This window comes from Pseudorca crassidens, chromosome 2, assembly GCF_039906515.1.
Source record: "Pseudorca crassidens isolate mPseCra1 chromosome 2, mPseCra1.hap1, whole genome shotgun sequence".
In the NCBI taxonomy this organism is placed as follows: domain Eukaryota; kingdom Metazoa; phylum Chordata; class Mammalia; order Artiodactyla; family Delphinidae; genus Pseudorca; species Pseudorca crassidens.
In genome coordinates, this window is record NC_090297.1 from 5,772,660 (window position 1) to 5,796,957 (window position 24,298).

The 24,298-nt window shown below is 42.2% G+C and overlaps 2 protein-coding genes across 8 annotated transcripts in view; one reads left to right on the plus strand and one right to left on the minus strand.

The window, feature by feature from the left end:
• The window catches only part of PER3 (period circadian regulator 3), a 63,503-nt gene extending 53,635 nt beyond the window's left edge, over positions 1–9,868 (plus strand). For all 7 annotated transcript variants that reach the window (XM_067718981.1, XM_067719001.1, XM_067719012.1 and 4 more), the window contains 3 exons: positions 4,626–4,809; positions 5,384–5,534; positions 6,741–9,868. In XM_067718981.1, the coding sequence (XP_067575082.1) occupies positions 4,626–4,809; positions 5,384–5,534; positions 6,741–6,827 (422 nt within the window). In that variant the 3' untranslated portion in view covers positions 6,828–9,868. The remainder of the gene's footprint in view (positions 1–4,625; positions 4,810–5,383; positions 5,535–6,740) is intronic.
• A 2,186-nt stretch (positions 9,869–12,054) lies between these two features.
• On the minus strand, positions 12,055–17,042 carry UTS2 (urotensin 2). The gene is made up of 4 exons (XM_067719053.1): positions 16,940–17,042; positions 14,593–14,700; positions 13,452–13,493; positions 12,055–12,310 (listed from the first exon to the last, which is right to left on the minus strand). The coding sequence occupies exons 1-4, from the start codon at positions 17,040–17,042 to the stop codon at positions 12,189–12,191; spliced, it is 375 nt and encodes a 124-aa protein (XP_067575154.1). The 3' UTR covers positions 12,055–12,188.
• Between the last annotated feature and the right edge of the window lie 7,256 nt (positions 17,043–24,298).

The following is a 24,298-nucleotide window of genomic DNA, read 5'->3' on the forward strand; positions in this document are numbered from 1 at the left end:
TTTATGTAGGTCTTTAATTTTTCTCAGCAATGTTTTGTAGTTTTCAGTGTACAGGTTACACTTACTTTGCTAAATTTATCACTAAGGATTTTGTAATTTTGATGCTATTGTAAATGGCATTTTAAAATTTCAATTTCCAATTGCTTGTTGTTAGCATATGGAAAGCCAATCAAATTTTGTGTTTCGCACTTGTATTCTCAAAACTTGCCATAGTTTTACTTTTTCTTTTCTGATCTGTATACCTTAATTTATTTGTCTTTCCTTTTTGGACTGGCTAGGACCCCCAATATAGTACAGTAAGTCCCCTACATATGAACCTTCAAGTTGCGAATTTTCAAAGGTGGTAACGTGCGTTCCGTCAGCATCAGGCATGAGTGACATTGTAGCTTGCCCTCCGTCTCCTACTGCTGACGGCCCTTCAGCTCTACTACCATCTCCCACCTCCTCTCCCTCCTTCAGTCAGTAGCTCTTCTTGCCTGTTCACTCGATGCCAGCCCCTGTATGCCAGCTGTTGTACTGGACTACTGTACTTTTCAAGGGACTGTAGTGTAAGATTAAAAATGTTTTTTTTATTTTTTGTGTTTGTTTTTTATGCATTATTTGTGTGAAAAGTATTATAAACCTATTACAGCACAGTACTATATAGCCGATTTTGTTAGTTGGGTACCTCGCTAACTTTGTTGGACTTACAAACAAATTGGACTTAGGAACGTGCTATCAGAACGGAACTCGTTCGTATGTAGGGGACTTACTGTATTGAATAGAAGTGGTTAGACAGACATTCTTGCCTTGTTCATCGTCTTAGGGGGAAATCTGTCACAGTTTCAGTAAGTATGATGTTAAATGTAGGTTTTCCTTAAATGGCCTTCAGCAAGATTGAGGAAGTTCCTTTCTGCTGCAGATTTACAGAGATGCTATTTCTGCATCTATTTTTTAAAATAAATGTATTTATTTATTTTTGGCTGCATTGGGTCTTCGTTGCTGCACGTGGCTTTCTTTAGTTGTGGTGAGCAGGGGCTACTCTTCGTTGCAGTGCGCGGGCTTCTCATTACGGTGGCTTCTCTTGTGGAGCATGGGCTCTAGGCACGAGGCTTCAGTAGTTGTGGCACGTGGGCTCAGTAGTTGTGACTCGCGGGCTTTAGAGCTCAGGCTCAGTAGTTGTGGCACACGGGCTTAGTTGCTCTGCGGCATGTGGGATCTTCCCAGATCAGGGCTCGAACCTGTGTCCCCTGCCTTGGCAGGTGAATTCTTAACCCCTGCCACCAGGGAAGCCCTTCTGCCGCTACTGAGATTAACCATATGGTTTTTCTCCCTTGTTCTGTTAATATGGTGAATTACATTAACTAATTTTCAAATATTAAATTAATCTTGTATTTGGTCATGCTATTTTATCCTTTTTGTATATTACGGATTCTATATCCTAATATTTTAAGGATTCTTGCACCTATTATGAGAAATATTGGTCCATTGTCTTCTTTTCTTATGATGTCTTTATCTGGTTTTGGTATCAGGATAATACTGGCCTAACAAAAGAAATGAGTTGGGCACTGTTCCCTCCTCTTCTATTTTCTGGAAGAGTTTGTATTGAGTTGATATTATATCTTCCTTAGTATGGTTGGTAGAATTGGTGAATTCTACAAATAGTGAAGCTATCTGGGCCTGAAGTTTTCTTGATGAAAGGATTTTTAAAAATAAATTTGATTTTTTTTAATAGACATGGTTAATAGACTCAGGTTATCTATTTCTTCCAAAGAATGATCTTTGGTAATTTGTATCATTCAAGATGATACAAATCCATTGTCCATTTCATCTAAGTTGTTGAATTTATTGGCATAAAGTTATTTATAATAGTCCCTATCCTTTTAATGTCTTTAGAATTTATACTAATGTCTCCTCTCTATTTGCTGATATTATTACTTTTTCCTTATCATTCTGGCTCTATGTTTACCACTTTTATTAACTTTTCAAGGAAGCAACTTTTGATCTCATTGGGTTTATTTGCTATTTTTTTTGGTCTTGTATTTTATTGATTTCTGCTCTAATCTTTATTATTTCATGTGTTTACTTTGGATTTTATTCACTCTTTTTCTAATTTCTTAAGGTGGAAGCTTAGAGCATTGATTTGAGACCCTTTTTTCCCCTCCTAATATAAACATTTAACGTTTTATATTTCCCTCTAAGCACAGCTTTAGCTGCATCCCTCAAATTTTTGTATGAGTGTTTTCATTTTCATTCAGTACAAAATATTTTATAATTTCCCTTATGTTTTCTTCTTTGACCATGGGTTATTAGACATGTATTTATTTCCTAATACTTGGGGATTTTCCAGGTATTTTATTGGTTTCTAACTTAATTGCAGTCAGACAGCATTCTTTGTATTTTTTTTAATTTACTGGGGCTTGTTTAATAGTCCAGAATTCGGTCTGTCTTGATAAATGTTTCATATGCACTTGGAAAGAATGTGTGTTCTGCAGTTGTTGAGTAGCATTCTTCTGTAAATGTAAATTTGGTCAAGTTGGCTGATAATGTTGATTCAGCCTTCTACATCCTAACTGATTTTCTATCTACTTGTTTTCTCATTTATTAAGATAAGGCTGTTAACATGTCCACCTATAATTGTGAATTTGTCTATTTTTTTCTTGCTGTTCAATCAGTTTTTGCTTCATGTATTTTGAAACTCTTTTATTAGTTGCATACACATTTAAGATTATGTGCTTTTGATGAATTGGATTCTCTATTATGAAATGTACCTTTCTTGATGTCCACTTTGTCTGATATCAGTGTAGCTCCTCCAGCTTTATTTTGATAGTGTTTACATGGAATATTTTTTTCCATCTTTTTACTTTTATCTGTGTCTTTATATTTAAAGTTGATTTCTGGTAACCAGTGTATGGTTGGGTATTGCTTCTTTATCTATGTGACAGTCTCTGACTTTTAATTGGAGTACTTAGAGTACTTTACATTTAATATGATTATTGATATGATCAGGTTTAAATTAAATCTTCCATCTTGCTACTTGTTTTATGTTTGTCTCCTTTGCTCGTTCTTCCTTTTTTCTCTTCCCCTCCTCCTTTTGGTTTAATTGTGTTTTTTTTTTTTTTTTTTTTTTTTTTTTGGTGGTACGTGGCCTCTCACTGTTGTGGCCTCTCCTGTTGTGGAGCACAGGCTCCGGATGTGCAGGCTCAGCAGCCATGGCTCATGGGCCCAGCCGCTCTGCGGCATGTGGGATCTTCCCGGACCGGGGCACGAACCTGTGTCCCCTGCATCGGCAGGCAGACTCTCAACCACTGCGCCACCAGGGAAGCCCAATTGTGTATTTTTAATGATTCCATTTTCTCTCCATTATTGGCCTCCCAGCTATTCTTTTATTTTTTTTTTCCTTTTTTCCTTTTTTTTTTTAGTCATTGCTCTAGGATTTACACATGCATCTTTTACTTATCCCAGTTTACCTTCACATATTATACCTATTCTATCACTTTATGTCTAAGAACCTTAACACAGAGTACTTCCATTTTCCCTCTTTTTTGCCATTTCTGTCATACACTTTACTTCACCATGTATTATAAACCCCACAATAGAAGTTTTACTGTTTTTGCCTTAAACAGTTACCTCTTAATGAGATTTTTCTAATGAGGAAAAATGTCTTTTATGTTTACCCATACCCTTTTTTAAAAAATTAGAGAGGTACTTTGTTTTGTTTTAATTGTTCCAAAGTCAATGAGAAGGACCTTGAAGGGTCCCAGGCAAGATAGGAAAGGAATGATCCATGAGGCCCCATAAGAGCCATAAAGCGCTGGGCCTTGGGATGGATGGACGGCTTCTCTGTGGTAACAGAGAACATTCAGGAACATTCTCTCCTCTGTGGTGAGGAGAGAATGTAGATAGGAGTACGTTTATGTTTGGTATCAGGAGGATGAATTTCCTTTCCAGTGGCTTCCTTTTTTTTTCTTAAAAACTAGGTGAGAGTGAGGGAGGAAATAGAGGAGTAGAAGATAATCCTGCTGGGGATAGACTAGTGTGCTGACCACAGAGCTGTACCAGGATTACAGGCTTTGTGATGATCCTCTGGTGGTGATGAATTTACTGTAGAACCAATGCACCCTGTTATACGTGACTTTCTCTGTGCCTTTGGCTACTTGGGCTTAGATAAGAACAGAATTGATAAGTGGCTTTATCAGAGTTACATTTTGATAGTTGTGGAAAATTAAAGGGAAAAAGAAGTCTCAGGTCTTGCAGAGTGCTACTGAATGAATGATGGGCTTTGGGCTCTAAGCAGAATGGCTAAGGCACGGTTCCAAATTTGTAGTTGGAAGAGTAGAACAAGGAAACAAGAAATTGAAGCTGAGAGGTTGGTGATTTTGGAGACGGAGCTGGAGATGGAGCAGTTGTGGGTGATGAGAACAAACAAGGAATGGCCTTGGGAGGAGGCTAGTTCAGGAAGACTGAGAAGGAGATCTTGGGAAGATCGAGGAACTGGAAGGCTGAGGTGACCTGGGATGATGGCTGCGCTGGGTGGTGAAGGACCCTACCAGCTAGTTGCCAAAGTCTTTGGAGAATGAGGGCCAGTTTGGCAAATCAGCCCCTGACAGGTATTTTCAAATTTTTTTGTTGTTGATTTTTGATAGGAAGCAGTGGCAGCAGTATAAACTTTGCTACTAGTGATTATTCTTCTGAAATCTTTCAAAATGGGCAGCAGTCTCAGGATGTACAGAAAAAAGAAACATTTCCCAACTTAGCTGAAGAGTCCATCTGGAGAATGATAGAACAAACACCTGAGTGCATTCTGATGACGTATCAGGTGCCTGAGAGGTAAGAAAGCATGTTAGAAGACCCACCTTTATATAAGTGTTTTATGGTTTCTTAAGTGTGTTTTTTAATACAAAGTGATTTTTAATGTTTTTATACATATCCTTAGAGAAATATATTTTCAAATTCATTCATTTGAAGTCAAAAGACAAATGATTTCTTAAAACAATGGTTGTAGTGGTAGTGACGGTATAAATATGTTATGTGTCCTGAGACAAGAAAACAAAGAGAGGCAGTGCTTTCCAAGACAGCCCGCAGGGACGAGAACTTTTTTTAGAGCCTGGACTTTTTTCTCTCATTCTAAAAGAAGAGAAGACCTAAAGGAAATCTGTTTCTTCCATATGACTCATTAAAACACTATACAGGTATTCGCCATCAAGAGAAAGAGGCCTAGCTTTACCAATCTGACAAGGAAATGAGTCAGTTGTTATATTTTTGATGTGTACGTCACATACTAACAAGAAATATAAAGTATATCACAAAGTAAAAAGAAGTGCTGTTCTTAGATCACAACATAAGGACCCTGTGCCTTATTTAGGACTGTGAAGGTTTTGTTTGTTTGTTCGTTTGTTTTCAGGGTTAAAGAAATTGTACTGAAAGAAGACCTAGAAAACCTGGAAAGCATGAGGCGGCGGCAGCCGCAGTTTTCTCACGGACAAAGGGAGGAGCTGGCCAATGTGCGTTCCTGGATTCAGAGCCAGACGATCCCTCAGGAAATAGACATCCAGGTAAGCCCAGTAATAACAGCTGTCATGTGTTGCTGTTTCTGTGCCAGGTAGTGTTCTGGGCGCTTAGTGTACAGTCATCCCTCGTTTTCTGCAGGGGACTAGTTCCAGGACCCCCTGGGGTACCAAAATCTGCGGATGCTCGAGTCCCTCATGTAAAATGGCGTGGTATTTGCATGTAGCCTATGCATGGCCTCCCGTATACCTTAAATCATCTCCAGATTACTTATAATACCTAATACAATGTAAATGCTATTTAAACAGTTGTAAATTCAACGTACATTCTATGTAAATAGTTGCTGGTGCACTGCAAATTTAAGTTTTGCTTTTTGGAACTTTCTGGAATTTTTTTCCCCAAGTATTTTCGATCTATGGTTGGTTGAGTCTGTGGATGTGGAACCTGCAGAGAGGGCCGACTGTGCATTGCATGATCCCGCTGAAAATCTTAATCTTCACAATTGCTTCTGTGGTAGGTGTTATTATCCCTGCTTTACCAATAACAACAAAGTGAGGTTTACAGATACTAAATAATTTGTACACTCAGCCCTCTATATCCACAGTTCAAATTTCAATCTGTAGTTGGTTGAATCCAAGGATGCGGAACCCTCGAGTGCAGAGGGCTGACTGTACCAAGTCATCTATATAAGGATTGAGCATCCACAGATTTTTGTATCCTCAGGGGGTTCAGGAACCAAGCCCTCTGCACAAACTGAAGGACAGCTGTGTAAGGGCTCAGTTCTTCAGATTTTGAATACAGGTCTTTCTGGCTCCAAGTGTTTTTTTCTTCCACCAGTTGGAATGTTACGGGGCAGTTAGGAGTAAAGACACCTGCTTTCATATGTGATTGACTGGGGAAGAGAGTATAAGATTTGCATGTCAAATATGCGTGCATGTTTGAAAAGAGTTGAATCTCAAGATGTAAGATTCACACCAGAGGATTTAGGATTTAGGATTTAGGATTCATGCCGAGCAGGAATTTCTGTGGGAAGAGTATATGAAGAATGAGCCCCAAAACAATTGAAGCAAAAGTATTTAAACAATTGCTGTCATTTCCCTTCTAATAATAAGGGATGTACTATAATGGATAGTCTTAGATGTGAATAAGTGGGAGAATGAGACACAGGTTGCTTGGCCGGCATTTTACTGGTTTAAACACTTTTCAGGTGACTTCACATCAAATAACCTGCCTGTTCTTGTTCCTTTTTGGAGGGCTGTGTCACTTGCGAAAACGGAGATTCAGCTGGTGATGCTGCAGAATCCTGTGGTCCGGATCCAGCAGAAGCAGCAGTTGAGTGACTCGAAGATGCACCTGTACTCCCTCTCCAGGCCTGTGGGACAGCTAGACCTCCTGTGATTCCTATAAACCCCTGGGTCTTAAATGACCGTGAAGTTATCATTGAATATTAAGCTTTTTCCTTCCTGATTTTTTAACAGACATCATTTTCCTGAAGCAGACATTGTATATAGACTCTTTTCCTTGTCTTTTTCCCCAATGTATTTAAACGGTCAAATAGACTCTTTTTCTAGTTTAGCTGTCCTCTAATGAGATTGGATGACCTCTGAAGAGGTATGTGTACAGTCAAACTTTACTTCAGATGTCACCCCAAATAAATTACAATTAGAAGTATAGCTAGAGGACTTCCCTGGTGGTGCAGTGGTTAAGAATCTGCCTGCCAATGCAGGGGACACGGGTTCGATCCCTGGTCTGGGAAGATCCCACATGCCGCGGAGCAACTAAGACCGTGCGCCACAACTACTGAGCCTGCGCTCTAGAGCCCGTGAGCCACAACTACTGAGCCCATGCACCACAACTACTGAAGCCCACGCACCTAGAGCCCGTGCTCTGCAACAAGAGAAGCCACCGCAATGAGAAGCCCGCACACCACAACGAAGAGTAGCCCCTGCTCGCCACAACTAGAGAAAGCCCACGTGCAGCAAGAAGACCCAGTGCAGCCAAAAATAAAGTAAATAAAATAAATAAATTTATTTAAAAAAACCAAAGTATAGCTAGAAAGAGCCCCAAACCTTAGCCTCATTGATTTTGTTCTGTTGTTACATGAATCATTTCCCCCTGTTAGAGACTTCAAGAAATCCCCGCTATGGGCCATGGACCTTTCCTAACAGTGTCCATAAATACAGTGCCCTCACCTGGTCTTTGCACGGTGACACATCCCTCCACAATTAGGGTCTGACATTCCAGTTTTCTCACAACGCAACACAGATCACTTCAGCATTGACCAGTATGAAAATGTATTGTCCATTGGTGTACCGGAAATTCCTAGCTTTTAGGGTTGAATTTTGACCTTCATTTTTGTAGCCGCTTTTCCTTTTGATTTTCTACCTTCCACTGAAATTCTCAAAGTCTTGGTTAAAAATGGATCAGCTTAACAATGAGCTTATTCTTTGCGGGGTTTAAATTAGCTTTTGCATGTGTAATGTTAAGACAAAAGAGCTTCTAGCTCAACCAGCTTCTGACTCTTTGAAATTTTTAAATAATGATTGCAAAAAGTTTTTAAAGTCATGTAAGAGTTAATGTTGTTCTTATATGCGTATGTGTTTAAATGTTGTCTTATCAAAACTAACAGTTAACTCTTTGTTTCCAACCAATTTACACAAAAGGATGTCTCTCAGTCCCTGCCAGAGGTCTGATTGGCACTGCCTTCTTTTTGTCCTTAAATAGGGGTAAGTGTTGCCCTTAAATAGGGGTAAGGGACCTACGGGAGGTCCCTAGCCAAGAGGGTTGCAGAATCTGCCACAAATGAGGGCTTCCTGGGCCTGCTGAAGTTGTGTCTTTTAAGAAGTGAGTGAGTTGTTTGCATGATAAGGGAGCCCCCTCTTCTTAGAGAAGTGATGATTCCTTCTCAAACTTGGAATGACGTGCAGTTCACACCCATGTAGATCAGAAACAGGAATAGAAGAAAATGAAGGCTGGAATAACCTTTTCTCTTTTAAATAACATGCAACAAACTAACTTACTTTTCTTTTGTTGCTGTTGTGTTTTTTTGTTGTTTTTTTTGTTTTAGGAAAACGCTTCTTCCTTTCAAGTTTCATAGTTTTTTATAAAATGCATGCTGCTCCTAATTATGAGAATCAACCTTTCTATCCACAATGCTGCTGGACTCTGATTCTCAAGCCTCGTAGCTTAGATTTACTTTCTAAAGTGGAACAGACGGCTCTCGAATCTGCAGGGGATTGGTTCCAGGACCCCCTCGCAGATGCTAAAATCCATGGATGCTCGAGCCCCTTCTATAACGTGGTGGTACAGTCAGCCCTCTGTACCCGCGGATCCGCGCCCAGGGTTCTACACCCGTCCCCGATTCTCCCCACCAGGAATACGGGGGGCCAACTCTAGCTTCCTAGAAGGTAAATCTTTCTTCAGGGGTCAGAACCATTTTCAAATGATGCCCGTGACATTTCCTGGAATTTTCTCACTTTAAGCTGTTCATGCCCATATTCCTGTCTTATGAATAGAGAACTCTCCTATTCTGCTCCATCTCGATTGTTAAATGATCTCTGAAGCCCTTGTTGTGTTGGTCCAGTTGTGTGGTATTTTTGCCCTTGGTGAAAAATCAAATTTTAAAAAATGAACCAGCCTGGATATTGTCCATCAGTAGAATCGCTGTGACCTTCTGTAGTGATAACCTTGTTAATTTTTTTAAATTAAAAATGACATGGGGCAATCAGAGGACTGTTCTGCATTTGTGAACATGTTTTTTAAACCTGACCTTCTCTAATATAAGCCCTCTTTTCGATTCTTCCTGGATGTTTGTTTTATCGACATTTGCTTATTTCTTTGCCTTACTACACGTTTAGGGTCAATTTAAAATTGGTGCTTGTTGTAAGCAGATCTATAAAACCATTTGTAGTTTTGATACTTTGATAAGTCGCCGAATTATCATGTTTAGAGTTTGGACCATGATGCTTCTACTGCTGAGGATGAGCAGACAAGGTTCAGCAGTGCGGCTGCCGCCCCCCAGGGGGGCTCCCCCCAAGTTTAAACAGTTGTTCAAGTTTATTAACTTTTTGTATCGATAACTATAGAAATTGGTAATAAAAATGTATACTATAGGCTTCAGTGTTTACAGAAATGTTACCAAAAAGCTGTATTTTCTTGGAGGAGAGGTCAGGATTTATGAACAACAGAATGCTGTGGGAACGGAACCGTTTTACAATTAAGTGCAACTTCATCATAACTCACAAGGTAAACTTAATCCAAATGGAAATTTTCTTTTAACTGAGTTTATAATTAACTGTGAATTTACTTGTTTTTGATGGTTATGAATATTTTAATCGGGTATCTTTTTTAAGCAAGAACAATAAACGGTATACATGTAAAACTTGAGAAATTTCTTGCACTGCATCAACAAACCTTTGCCCTGAATGTGTGTTTTGTATCATTGAGGAATATTTACTGAGATTGAGAGACACTGCAGGGTGCTCACGTTAGGGCCACTCTGTGTCTGCGTCTCTGTCGTCTCTGCGTCCAAGGTCCCGCTCGGTGACAACACAGCATTTGGTCCTCACTTCAGCACTGGGAGGAGCTTATTGGGTTCTGAGCAAATGTACATGTTTTTTAATACCAATTTTTTTATTTTTGGCTGTGTTGAGTCTTTGTTTCTCTAGTTGCAGTGAGTGGGGGCTACTCATCGTTGCAGTGCACAGGCTTCTCATTGCAGTGACTTGTCTTGTAGCGGAGTGTGGGCTCTGGGCATGCAGCTTCAGTAGTTGTGGCTCACGGGCTCTAGAGCGCAGGCTCGGTAGTTGTGGCTTGCGGGCTCTAGAGCGCAGGCTCAGTAGTTGTGGCACACGGGCTTAGTGGCTCCATGGCATGTGGGATCTTCCCAGACCAGGGCTCGAACCCATGTCCCCTGCGTTGGCAGGTGGATTCTTAACCACTGCGCCACAAGGGAAGTCCCTTTAATACTAATTTTAATGCCTCATTTACAAAATTTAGTTATCAAGATTACTCTTTCAGATTCTGTAGAGTGAACCTGTGTTTCACAAAGTCTGACTGTGGAACTGGCAGCAACAGAACCTTGGAATTAAAATATGAATCGGAATCCTGAAGCCAACAGGACTTGCTAAATGTTACACCTTTCAAACCACCTGCACCTCCTGTCGTTTAAAACAACAGCAACCCAAGAAGGGAAGAGAGCTCAGTGTAGATGGGACGTGTACTCCTCCCGCAGGGACCGTTCCGGTGCTGCCCATGAATGATCTCATTTAATACAACCACGGAATAAGCAGCGTCGCTGCCCTCATTTTACAGAGAAGGACACAGGGGTGGAGAGAGCTGGATGGCCCGGCTGGGGCCTCACAGCTGGGTGGGAGCAATGACTTGATGCCAGAGCCCCGGCCGTAAGAGCAGCTGCCCTAGTATCACAAAACGGGAGGGATTTGGGATTCTACGGCGATGGAGTCCACCCTAAGTGCTTGCTGGTGTCATAAACATACCGGCACTTGTGCGGCCAGAGTCCTGTGTTAGGGAACTGGATTCAGTTGAAGTTCAGCAGCGAGCGATGCCACAGCATCCTCACAGCCACATGTCCGCATGTTCCTGAGATGACGCGTCCATCCTTCAAGCTAGAGACAGCTTGCCTACAGATTTGTTCTTGATGTCTTAGACAAGGAAAGGGAAGATTTATCAGACCTGCGCCCTAAAGAGATTTTGGACGGTGGTTGACAAGATCAATACCGATTATGTGGCTGTTTGGTGCGGACCTGACCCTTCATTCCTCCTGAGTTGGGGGTGTGATTGGCTACAGAGCCGAGAAGGGGAGCCTGGGTTTCCCTTGAGAAGTGCTCTCCCGCGGGCACGGGCCGTGCTGGGAGCTGCGTGGAGCTCGCGGGTCTCAGCTGCATACTCTATACATAGATAAGCTACGATGGTATAGATGTATTAAGAGGATAAGTTAGTATGTGCACACACACACACACGCTTTTTAAAAATTAACAAACCAGGCTATATTTCCATTCCACAATCTTAAATCCCACCTCAAGTTTCTTCTCTAAGAAACAGATGATGAAGGTATTTTTCTAGTACTGTGCTCCTTGAGCTCACAGAAACTGACATCGAACAAGCTTCAGTGTTAAGAGATTAAAGTTTTCAAGTGTTCAGTACTTAGGTTAACTAAGAGAGAGGGGATCGGAGTGTGTGGATGACCTCCTTCAAAAACAAAGAATTCAGACTTCCCAGCCCTTATCTTTAGGCATCTTTCACTTCGGACGCTTTTCCAAGCTAAGATAACTGATTTTTTTTTTTTTAAGTAATAACTCAGGTTGTTATTTTTAAGGGTTGAGAGGACATCATCACTAAGATAATGTAGGTTAAATGATTTGTAGTTTTACTGTTTTAACTAAAATTTACTTTTATGATTTTTTCTTCTTAGTATTTGCTTCTTTTCATTTATTTGTTTACTTTTAAACTTTTAGATAATTCTTTAAAGATAAATTCAAGGATAGATTTTCAGGATATGTTTATAAGTAAAAGAACCACTCATGATATTTGTAAAACATAGAGGATTTATTTTCCAAATAATAATGAACAGGGTATAGCTTGCCTAGTTTTTCATCTATACTGCTTTCAGATCAAGCGTTTTTATTTGACTTTTTCTAAGATGGTTGGTTTTGAGTTGCCCAGTAGATGTTCATGTCACTTCAGACACAGTACTTCCAGAAGCATTCAGAGGGAGTTCCACGTTTCTTGTATGGCTTCCTGATTCTGGCTAAAAGGTGACTCAGTAAAATGTTAGGATCTTGTCCTGAGAAAGCCTGAAATTAAAACAATCCAAATAAAAAAACAGGTTATCAATGAATTGAGTCCTACACACACAAATAGGAACCTTAGTTCCTTTAAAAAGTGTTTTCTTGCTGTTTTATGGGATAGAATTGTGGTGAGCGCCCAGCATGTAGGCTCTGGAAGGTCTCCTTGTGCCCTACCTGTGGTCCATCCAGTCTGTTTAGCCCTGTGATTGCCGTGAATTTTCCTAAACCCTCACTGACCTATTTCTATTTAAATCTGTAAGTAACATGTTCTATCCATTTACTGTCTTCCCTGTAAAGTAGGCCTTTTATTTGCCTTGAAATTAACTTCTTTAAGCATGGACCCTTACTTTTTTTTTTTCTGGGATTTCATGAGCACATGCTAATCACCTTTATGATTTTAGAGTCTTTCATCATAACCCTTCTATTCGGAACAATATAAACATCTGAATGATAACGTTTAACGTAGAAGCCATCCCCATCCCCTTCTGGATGGGTTACCTGCCCTGGGGCCTCAGGTGGTGTATGCCATCTTCAGAATTGACGGATTCCAGAGTATATTTTTATAAGGATGGTAATGGGTGCTACACCAAAAACAGGTGTCTCCAGTCAAAATATTTGGGAAATGCTTGGTTAAAATTAAATACGCTTATCTCATTTCCTGGAGGCTTTAACATGCTAATAATGTACATAAAGATATTACCAGGACGGGAGAGGGGCCAGAACCCAGGGTGTCACTGTAGGCTGGCTCGTGGGACTGGTATACCTGGAAAGCCCTTTAGGAGACACTAATTTAGAGTTTGAGGGGTTGATCATGATGAAATACAGATTTTTCTTTTAGTGTTTAAGGTCCTCCATTAACTGTGCACCATTTCTAACCATTTAATATTATCATTCATCAATCCCAATCACACTCTGCCTTCTGCACCCAAGACGATTTCCTTCATATTCTGCTCTGTCACACATATGACATCTCAGGGTTTGGACCGTGTCTTTCTTCTATTTAGACATCATATGGCAGTGCTTGTCATACTTTATTTAATGTGCATAAGGATCACCTGGGGAATCTTGGTAAGATGCAGCTTTTGATTCAGTAGGTGCTGGGGGGTGGGGGCTGAGAGTCTGCATTTCTCACAAGCTTCTACATGATACTTACCTTTCTCACACTTCCTCTTGGGTAAAAAATGTTGGTACCGAGATCTGGAAAACAGTATTTTGAAACCATTCATCATCAGATCTGTTATTTCCATTTTACACTTGTCTTATTTAAAACGCACAAAATAGAATATTCCTAAATCACGTCTAGTTTCTGATTTTCCTTTTTTTCACACCACAGTGATATTTACTTGAAGGAAGAGAGGCAGGCACCTGGTTCTTTCTCGCTTCCGGAATTCACAAAGGGCACTGCATTTTCCTGAGTTAGCAGTTCAGTAGTTTATCAAAAATATTTTATAACAAGTGAAATTCTTTCTACTAAACAAGGTCTATTAAAAGACTCCATTTTGTTTCCAGAATGTCCTGAGCATTTCTATCAGTGCTGGGAGGAATACAGTGACAGAGAAAATAGTGAAAGCTGCCATGTCATGGATTACTTTTGTGTGCCACTGTGCTGAACATTTTACTTGCATTTTCTCATTGACTGAACTTCACAATAACCCCACGAGATGGGCATTTTTATCATTCCGTTTACTGGTTTAAGAAACTGAGGTACAGATAGATTAAGTAATTGGCTTAAGACTTGAGTAAGTGGGAAACCAGGATTGTAAATTTCACTTATTGAAAACTGGGATAATACCCTCCTTCCCCCCAAAATAAAAGTCCATACAGAGAACAGATATACTGAGGGACCAAGCAGAGCAGGATGCTTGGAAGGAGTTGCTGAGAAAAAGAAAACAGAAGATGTCAGAGGAAGTCTTTATGCCCAGAGGGGAGAGTGTTGGGTAACTAACTCATTTTATATAGCTGATCTTTATATTCCAAAATAGGATTTTACCTCATCTGATTCATGAGCACAGGGAGTAAATTCAGTGGCAAAAAAAATCAGACAGGCTGGGGACTTCCCTGGTGGCGCAGCGGTTGGGAGTCTGCCTGCCGATGCAGGGACGCGGGTTCGTGCCCCGGTCCTGGAAGATCCCACATGCCGCGGAGCGGCTGGGCCCGTGAGCCATGGCCGCTGAGCCTGCGCGTCCGGAGCCTGTGTTCCGCAACGGGCGAGGCCACAGCAGTGAGAGGCCCGTGTACCGCAAAAAAATAAAATAAAATAAAACAAAATCAAATAAAATCACAAGAATCATTTTACCTGCTTTCCTAAGACCATCTCCTGTCTCTGCACCTGACATCTCTGGCAGCATCTGCAGAAGGGAAGCTCTTTCCAGCTCATCCAAAGTTGATTCGACATCTTCAGGTGCTACACAGAGTAGAAATAGATATTAGCAACTCAGCTGATTCTTCAATCACTTCTGCTCCTTATTGCCTTTTCGGGGGTACCAGGGACAAGGAGATAATACTAGAAAAACTTCAAATACTAAATTCCGGGTTTGTCGCCAGTAGTATTTTAACCGAGAAGTAGAAATGCTACAGTCCAGTTCACAAGCCGGCAGAACAGGAAATCAAGCGTGTGACTCTCATTCTGACTCCTCCTGCCTGTGTGGCCTTGCCAGGCCGTTCACTGCCTTGAATAAGAGGGTAGGGCTGAGCCATAGGGTCAGTGAAAAAGCACTTCCACTTGCAAAGTGATTCTTCCTCATTTCTATTTACCTACTGCTGCCTTTTGCCTTTTGCTTTTAGACATATGGGTGGTGAAATTGGAGTGAAAGGAAAAATGAAGGAGTGGTTTTCTAAAAGACAGGATTGTTAAGGTTCTTCCTGTAAAGCAAATAGGATGGCATCACCTCTTACCTGCCTGGCCTCCAAGATTTAGGCACAATTGTCAGGAAAGAGTCAGCTTTAAAATACCCTTTAAAGAAGTTGATAGCAACAATTTCAGGGTGAAATTTGGTCAGCTTAGTGGCATAGAAGATGCATGGTAAGTGTGTGCAAGGTGTGTGGGAAGTGAGTGTGAGGTCTGGTGAGCAGACTCTGGGCCCTGGCAGAGCAATCTTGGCCAGGTGCTGCAGTGGGGAGAAGGAGCTTCTGGGGAGTCCTGTACTATCCACTTGCTTCACTAAGGCTTCCAAATCCTCAGCTACGACCTTGATTGGAAAGCAAAGAGCAAGCCGTTGTGGAGGCTTCTGGGCACATTCACAGTACTTTTGAAGAATATTAATGAGAAATCTATAAAATTTGGCCACACATCAATGTTTATGTCATGAAGGATCATTTATGGAGAAACAAATAAGTGGGAAAAAATTTCAGGCAAACACTCTAATGTAAAGCTGCCACTTGTTAAGAATTTAAGTGAGGGGCTTCCCTGGTGGCGCAGTGGTTGAGAGTCCGCCTGCTGATGCAGAGGACGCAGGTTTGTGCCCCGGTCCGGGAAGATCCCACATGCCGCTGAGTGGCTGGGCCCATGAGCCATGGCCGCTGAGCCTGTGCGTCCGGAGCCTGTGCTCCGCAACGGGAGAGGCCGCAGCAGTGAGAGGCCCGCGTACCGCAAAAAAAAAAAATTTAAGTGAGATACTATACTCATCTAAGTTTGGAAAAATCATAATCATGATATGTAATTTTTTGAGGATGACAGTAATATCTGAATGTTCATTCTTGGTTTCATCTTATGCTTTTCACTGTTCCTTATTTTAAATAGCAGAGATTCAATAAAGTTAATGCCCGATTTAGCCATTAAGATGACTGCCACTTATGAGTTCAGTGACTGTGGAAGTTGGCTGATAGTGCATGAATTAGAGCTTGACAATTATCAGAAAGCTGCTTGAGAGAAACTTTAGAGAGTAGAAATTATAAAATCAATGGCTTAGAAGAGATTTTTTCCTTTATTAAAAAAAATGTCTAAAGTACCACAATTAAAGACAAGTTAAAATGCTTATGAACCTAATACCCAAGCACCAACCTTTTCGTTTCTTAAACTAAATTAAGAGCTGACAGCACAATAAGTATCTGCTTGACTGATACACTTTAAGAGAATTCAACTTAGAATTGAACTGAATGAAACATGAATCAAAAGGAAAACATAAATGTACTTGGAAATCTGTGTCATCCCTAGCCCCAGCCAGTCACTTCTTTATTTTTTAATAAACATTTTTGTTTCATATAACACGTGTCAGATGATTACTTTTTAGCTTAAAATAAGATACAATAAAAATATTTTATCCTATAATTGGAACAACCAATTCTGCATTCATCCAGTTCATTTAAAATAGAAACGAAAAGCAATGATGTTTTAAATTTAGTGCCATTTTCAAAATTGAAAAAAAAAAAGAAACAGCTGATCAAAATAACTTAGAAATATAGAAGTGACATTAAATAAGCAATGTTACCCTTCTACTTTTACATTTTAGGAAGGAAAAAAAAAAAACATATCCATTCCTGACTCTAAGATGTGTTGTAAGGACCCTCAGAATTCTTTTCATAGCTGGGACTATTAATTTCACAAGACTCCTTTAAGAAAGAATATTCATTCCTATCTCTAACATTGCATTTAAGACCCTTGAAGACTCTTTCAAGACTGACATAAGGGAAAGAAATCATTTTACCTGAGAGCTGCAGGGGCTCTTCCCTGGAGTCAAGGACAGGAAGAGACCAGAGAGGATTTAAGCATCCTATGAAAAGCAAACAGCAGGAGACCAGCTTATACATGATTGGCAGGAGACCGAAGTCTTCCTTCTCGGCTTCTGGCTTCTGTTTGTGAGAACTCTCAACTTGCTTCTTCTTGGGGATATAGCTCAGTGGTAGAGCATTTGCCTGCAACTTGTTCCTTCTCATTCTGTGATCAGCGATTATATATATTATCCTATGACCTCATATCATCCCCTACAAAAAAAAAATAAATAAATTTATTGGCTATGAAGGCGGAAAGACAATCACTTTGCATTGATGTAATTTTTCAAAGTAGCAACTCATAGACAATAAATTTACTGTCTTGTTGCCTAGTGTACAAAATAGGTATTAAATAAAGAACAGTTACGTTTATAAATCTGGCAAAAGGAGTAACTGAGAGCAATAAATCATGAGTTAAAGAAAGGATAAGACATGAGTTGGAGTGGCCAAGGCAGAGACATGGATTTATGAGTCCTACCCAGCAGAAGTATTGTGGAGCATGGCAAGAAACGTGTTGCTTTCCTTTTTTTTTAATCTTTTGTGAATGAATAGATGAATTGTCATATTGTTTTGGGGGCTGCCATGCCTGAAGAATGACAATGTGTGGAATAAAACTCAAAACCAGTTATTTGTTTTTAAAAAGTGAAGATAAGTTAAATGCCTAGCGAACATTCAGGCTCGAGGCAAGTTGTGTACATACACTAGGCCTCAGGTAAAACTACGAGTATAAGGGTCTTCAGAGAAGGGAAATAACTTTCCTGAAAGTTGGACATGACTCATTAAGGAGGATGAAAAACAAGCCTGAAAACCTGGCCGGTAAGTATTTCCAAAATTTCACTGCTCTTCCGCGTCCACTCTGCCCGGCGGCTCCCAGCCTGGATCGTTGCAGTAGCCTCCTTGCAAACATCTTCAAGGCTGCACTCTGCCCACCAGTCTCATCTCAAAACAGCACAGTGATGCTATGAGCACGTTAAGTTAGGTCACATCGGCTCTTTGCTCAAAACCCTGTACTGGACCTGAACATAAAAGTTAAAACTAAAGACTTTCTAGGAAAATAAATAAATAAATGAACACCTTCACACCCTGAGGGTAGGCAAATATTTCTTAGACATGACACCAACCATATAAGAAAAGAATGGATAAACTGGACTTCATCCAAATTAGAAACATCTGCTCCTTGAAAGATACTGTTAAGAAAATGAAAACGCCAACCACAGCTGTGAGAAAATATTCACTAAACCAATGCCAGACTAAAGACTTCTCCAGTATATGCATAAAGAATCCCAACTCAATAAGTCAGCAACCCAATTAAAAGAACGAGCAAAAGGTTTGACATGAAAACATACATCCAACAAACGCCTGTACACAAATGTTCATAGCTGTAAATAACTAAAGGACCCAGGTGTCCATCAACAGGGGACTGGATAAACAAGCTCTGCTACATCACACAGTGGAATTCCACTCAGCAATGCAAAGGAACTACTGATAAACGCAACATGGACAAATCTCAGAAACTTTATGCTGAGTGAAATGAGCCAGACCCAGAAGAGTACATATTGCATGAGTCCATTTAAATGAAGTTCTAGAACAGGCAAAATGAATCCGTGGCATCAAAAAACAGTTCAGTGAGAGATGGAGGGTTGACGGTGGGGAGACAAAGAACTTTTGGGGGTAATGAAAATGTTCTAACCTTATCAAGGCAGTGGTTTCCTTGGTCAAAACTCATCAAACTGGGACTTCCCTGGTGGCACAGTGGTTAAGAATCCACCTGCCAATGCAGGGGACACGGGTTCGAGCCCTGGTCCGGGAAGATCCCACATGCCGCGGAGCAACTAAGCCCGTACGCCACAACTACAGAGCCCGCGAGCCACAACTACTGAAGCCCGTGCACCCTAGAGCCTGCGTGCTGCAACTACTGATGCCCACGTGCCTATAGCCCGTGCTCCGCAACAAGAGAAGCCACCGCAATGAGAAGCCCACGCACCGCAACGAAGGGTAGCCCCCGCTCGCCGCAACTAGAGAAAGCCCACGTGCAGCAACGAAGACCCAACGCAACCAAAAATAAAAATAAAAAGTCATCAAACTGTACACTTAAAATGGCCACGTTTTATCGTATGTAAGTGATACCTACATAAGGCTGATTGGTTTCAAAGATTTAAAACCACGGTCTCCTGACTTCAGTTTCACTTCTTCCAATACCGCCTTCCCCTGACAACTCCACTCTGGCCATGCTTCCTCCTTACTACTCCCTGAACGTGCCCCTGCCTCAGGGCATTTGCAACTGCTGCTTCTCCCTCCCCTGGATTGCTCTTTCCCCAGATGTGGTGCCCGGCTCTCTTCCTCACCTCCTTCAAGTGTTTGCTAGAACATCACCTCCTACGTGAGGAATCCCCCAACCCTGCTATTTAAAAGTTGCAATGAACCCACCCCCAGCATTCCTCAGCACTCTTGCCTTGCTCTGTTTTTCCCAAGGCACTAAGCCCCCTCCAGCACATTATATATTTATATAGTTATTATACAAAGTAGGCACTCAATACATATTTGTCGAATCCGTGAATGGGGTGCCAACCACAGGTCAGGCCTTGTTGAGGGTAAAGAGCAGTGAACAAGAGGAAAAGAAGTTTCTACTCTTATGACCTTCCTAACTGGAGGAGACAGACAACACAACAGACAGATACCATGATTATTTTTTATTACCATGAAGAGGCATAAAGCCTAGTGCAGAGATGCAGCTGTAGGGCAGGTGGTCGGGGAAGATGTTGTTTTATACGGGGCATCCAGGAGGCCCCTGGGAAGGGACAGACGCCCAAATGAAGTGCGGGAGTGATAAGTTTGGAGGCTCCCGCATAGGAAATCGAGGAGGGGTGATCAGGGAAGCAGGAGGAGCACTAAAAGAAGAGTCCCAGGCTTCCCTGGTGGCACAGTGGTTGAGAGTCTGCCTGCCAATGCGGGGGATACAGGTTCGAGCCCTGGTCTGGGAGGATCCCACATGCCTCGGAGCAACTAGGCCCGTGAGCCACAACTACTGAGCCTGCACTCTAGAGCCCGCGAGCCACAACTACTGAGCCTGCGCATCTGGAGCCTATGCTCCACAACAAGAGAGGCTGCGACAGTGAGAGGCCCGCGCACCGCGATGAAGAGTGGCCCCTGCTCGCCGCAACTTGAGAAAGCCCTCATACAGAAACGAAGACCCAACACACCCAAAAATAAATAAATAAATTTTATAAATAAATAAATAAATAAAAATAAAAGAAGAGTCTCGGTGCTAGTGGGGGAGTGGAGGCCACGCTGCTGACAGGCTGGGACACTGTCCAGCTCAGGGCCCTGATACGGGCTGCATGGGGGTCACTGGTGTTTCAACAGGGCAACGACAGGGCAATTTCACACAACCTGTCTGGTGAGGTGGAAGGTGGTAGTCTTATTTCAGGCTTATCTCCTCATTCAGCCGACATCTCAGCACCTACCACGTGCCAGCACTGCCGGGTGGGGGGGGACACAGTTGTGGCCCAAGAGGACAGAGATGGCCCTCAAGAACCTGATAGGAGGAATGGGGCCACCAGAAACCACTTAGATCCAGCTCAAGAAAACAAAATGTATTGGAAAGTCACGGGATATCTTCCAGGATCTGAAGAACTGTGCAGTAGCAGTACCCAGAGTCCCACTGGGGCTCTATTGGAAAAAAAAAAAAAAAAGCTGGGCTTTTGATAAACCCCCTTGCAGCAGAATACCTAGGACAGCTATTTGCAAAGGAGAGTACTGTGGCCTCAACAGACATCCCAAATGGAACACATTATGGCAAGAGCTAAAATATATTTATACCCAGGAAGCTTGCTTTCAGAAATATACCTTAAGCTAATAATACCACAGAAGCAAAAAATTACCTGAAGCCATCATCTGAAGCCTTATCTAGAGTGGAGAAGACATTAAATCGAAGGTTGCAAACTCAAGTGCATATAGAAATCAAGAGGTGATAATGTAAATGAGGGAGGCAGGCTTGGAGAATGACAATAGGGAGTAGTGGGGTCTGTAACAAAGTGGAGAACATATGCTCTCTCCAAAGGTGGATGGATTGCAGCTGCCAAGCTTGAAGTTTATAAATCTGAATCTAAGGGTTATCCATGATTTCCTTGGCCACTAATTAAAAATTTTAAAAAACAACAGTGACAAGAAAGTCCTAGCTAGCACTATGTGTTTCAAAGCAAACACATCCACACAGCATAACTCAACCTACATGCACCCAATTCTGGCCCAAATGCCCAACATAATTGATTGAGTTAGTATAGAGGTTATCAACGTGTAATTTTAGTAATCATTAACATAGTAACTAAAAGATTATAGGAACTTGGGCAATAGAATAACGTCAACGAATCAGAACATAAGATGATTGACACTATGTGAAAAAGGGGACTGTGGACAAGAACTGTTATGTAATATAATAATATGTAATATAAAATTGAAAATAGTTCTGTGAGGGTAAAGGATTTTTTTCTTTTCTTAAAATGCTATTTTGCACATACATATAAAATATATATGTAAAAGTATATGCAGCCTATATAACATATATGTATTACGTGTGTGTGCATGCATGCATGTGTGTGTATGTGTAAGCACTCATGAGGTAAAGTCCTGCCAAGAGGTGGGGAAGCAGGCAGGCTGAGACTGGGAGTCTGTTGGTGCCCCTCGAGGAAGTTCAGAGAGGCGGGGCGAACGCCAGGCTGCTCCCTCCCCTGTGGAAGGGGCAGCCGGCCAAGCTCTGTCATTCTCTGGTGACTCAGGGGCACTTCTGACAGTTATTAGTAGTGATTTTACAGCATGGCCTAATTAAGTTACGACTCAAGCTTCAGCTCAAAAGAAAATTAGCTTCTTTCCTTCAACAGACCGTCAAGGACAATGTCACCTTGTCCCAGAAATGTCCTGAGCACGTCACTCAATCCTAACAGTCCTCCAGCAGAGCAATACGACTTCACATTCATGAACATGTATGAACAGCGACCCCCTTTTTAAGAGGGGGGATTCCTTTCACTAGTCGCAAATTACCTTTGTCAACCAGAGGGGTGTTTTTTGTGTCGCATAGAAGCAAACCATTAATAGGACATGTTTTGGGTGACTTGTGCCCATGGAGCAACAGTACCTACTGGATGTAAGTACAAAAGTCACAAACTTCTTTTTAGTCCTTGTGTTGAAATTAATCTAAGTTCACCTGCTCTGCTGCCGTATTTACCCCTTCATAACATGGGCAGAACTTCTGAATATAGTATTTACATTGATTGTCCCCGCTTGTGAGGGCTCCTTGAGGAGAACTTGATGGGAAGTGACTTTGGCAAGTGTTTGAAGCCTGTTCAGTACATTCTTGGTGATGACTAACTCTCCTAATTCAGGATGAACCGTCAGGAACGGGCTTGTGCCCTTCAAATATTGCAATAGCATTTCAGTAGCCATTCTTTTAGGCCGACCCTGGACTGTGGAAGTTCAGAATCAGATGTTCAGCTGATGTTGAGTTTGTTTCAGATGGCATGGGGTCCACTCTTATTTCTGTTCGTGTAAAAATCAGAGGTTATAGGCTCTCAGATATAGACTTAATGTATATTAATTAAAATTCTAAATTTGCCCTCATCTATATTAGTTACAGCCTTAATTTGTATTAAATTATATCTCAGGTAACCATTTTGTATAAACGGTTACTGAATGCCTGCCTTGTCGGTTGCGTGACAGCAATAAACTGTGGGACTTGAAGGCTTCTTGGCAGAATCAGGAGGGCTTTGCGGGAGAGGCAGGCAAGGGACAGGTGAGGGAACAGCCTAAACCAAGGCCTAGAGGGCGTGTCCCGCAAGTTTGCAAAAGGCTGGACACAGCTAACAAAGACCAGAGGGGTTGGCAGGACCGATCCCATCACCAAGTCAAGAAATTTGGACCGTCCTTTAATAGCCGTGAGGAGGCAATGAGGGGTTTTCAACAAGGGAGACATGTCATTCACTTGCTCATTCAACAATATTTATTGAGCACCTAGCATGTGCCAGGAACCGTTCAAGATACTAAGGATACAAAAATAAACAAAGCCTCAGAGTTTACCCCCAATGCAGCAGGTGGTGACAAGCGCCATGAAGAGCTAAGTAGGCTTAGGAGGGTGATGACTGGGGGGCTACTCTATACAGGGGGTCAGCATAGAAGGAAATGAGGAGGGTGCCCTACGGCCATCTGAGAACAAGAGCATCCCAGGCAGTGGGAATAGCAAGTGCAAAGGCCCTGGGGTAGGACTGGGCTATGCCTGTTTCAGCAACACCCAGGAGGTCAGCGTGGCTCAAGCAGAGTGATCAAGGGGAAAAACGTGCAAGTTGAGAACAGAAAGATGGTAGAAGGACAGATCTAGGTTTTTAAAGACTTAAAACAGCTTTAAAATGAGTAGGATAGGAAGCCCATTTGGAGAATTAGTATGACAGTGTGAATTACGTTTTAAAAAGCTCACTCTGGCCACTGTGTGGGGAGGATACTGCAAGGGGGACAGGGCAAAAGCAGGGGGACCACCCTCTGGAGATGAGAACTAGAGGTGGTGAGAAGGGACAGATTCTGCAGCTATTTTGAAGGAACAGCCAGCGGGATTTGCTGGTGAATTGAAGGTGAAAGATACATCGAGGATGACCCCAAAGTTACTGGCCTGAGAACCTGGAAGGGTGGCGTCACCTGCGACTAAAGTGCAGGAGCAGGTCTGCAAGGGGTGTCCAGAGTGGTTTGGACACGTTAGTATGGGGGTGCCTGTTAGACACCCAGGGGAGAGGTCAAGAGGGCCGCTGGATGCATGCAGGGTCCAGGAGGAAGACCTGGGCTGCAGACAAAACTTGGGAGTCATCAGACAGTATCTAAAGGCATCGGTGCGTGAATCACCAAGGAAGTGAAGGTGGAGAGAAGAGAGGAGGGTGCAGGCCCAAGAGCCCCATGAGGAGACATGGACGAGCCAGCAAAGGGGCCACCGGCGGGCCAGTGAGGGAGACAAGAACCGAGGAAGAGGCCCGATGAAGACAGCGTTTCTAGAAGGAGGGAGGGATGGTCCACGTCAAAGGTTGCAGACGAGGAATAACTGGGGGGGGGGGGGGGATCCAGGTAGCAACACAAAGGGTCTTGCAACTTCGACCAGAGCAGTTCTGGTGGCATAGAGAGTTGAAAGGCTGATTGGAGTGGGTTCGAGACAGAATGGGGACTTCCCTGGTGACCCAGTGGGTAAGACTCCACGCTCCCAATGCAGGGGGCCCGGGTTCGATCCCTGGTCGAGGAATTAGATCCCACATGCATGCCGCACCTAG

Excerpts from the sequence above, each read along its gene's own strand:
- UTS2 (XM_067719053.1), bottom strand. The coding sequence starts at position 17,042 with ATGTATAAGCTGGTCTCCTGCTGTTTGCTTTTCATAGGATGCTTAAAT. Across the intron at positions 14,701-16,939 it reads AGAGCCCCTGCAGCTCTCAG|CACCTGAAGATGTCGAATCA; the intron begins GTAAAATGATTT and ends TACTCTGTGTAG. Across the intron at positions 13,494-14,592 it reads AGATGGTCTTAGGAAAGCAG|ATCTCGGTACCAACATTTTT; the intron begins GTAAAATGATTC and ends ACTGTTTTCCAG.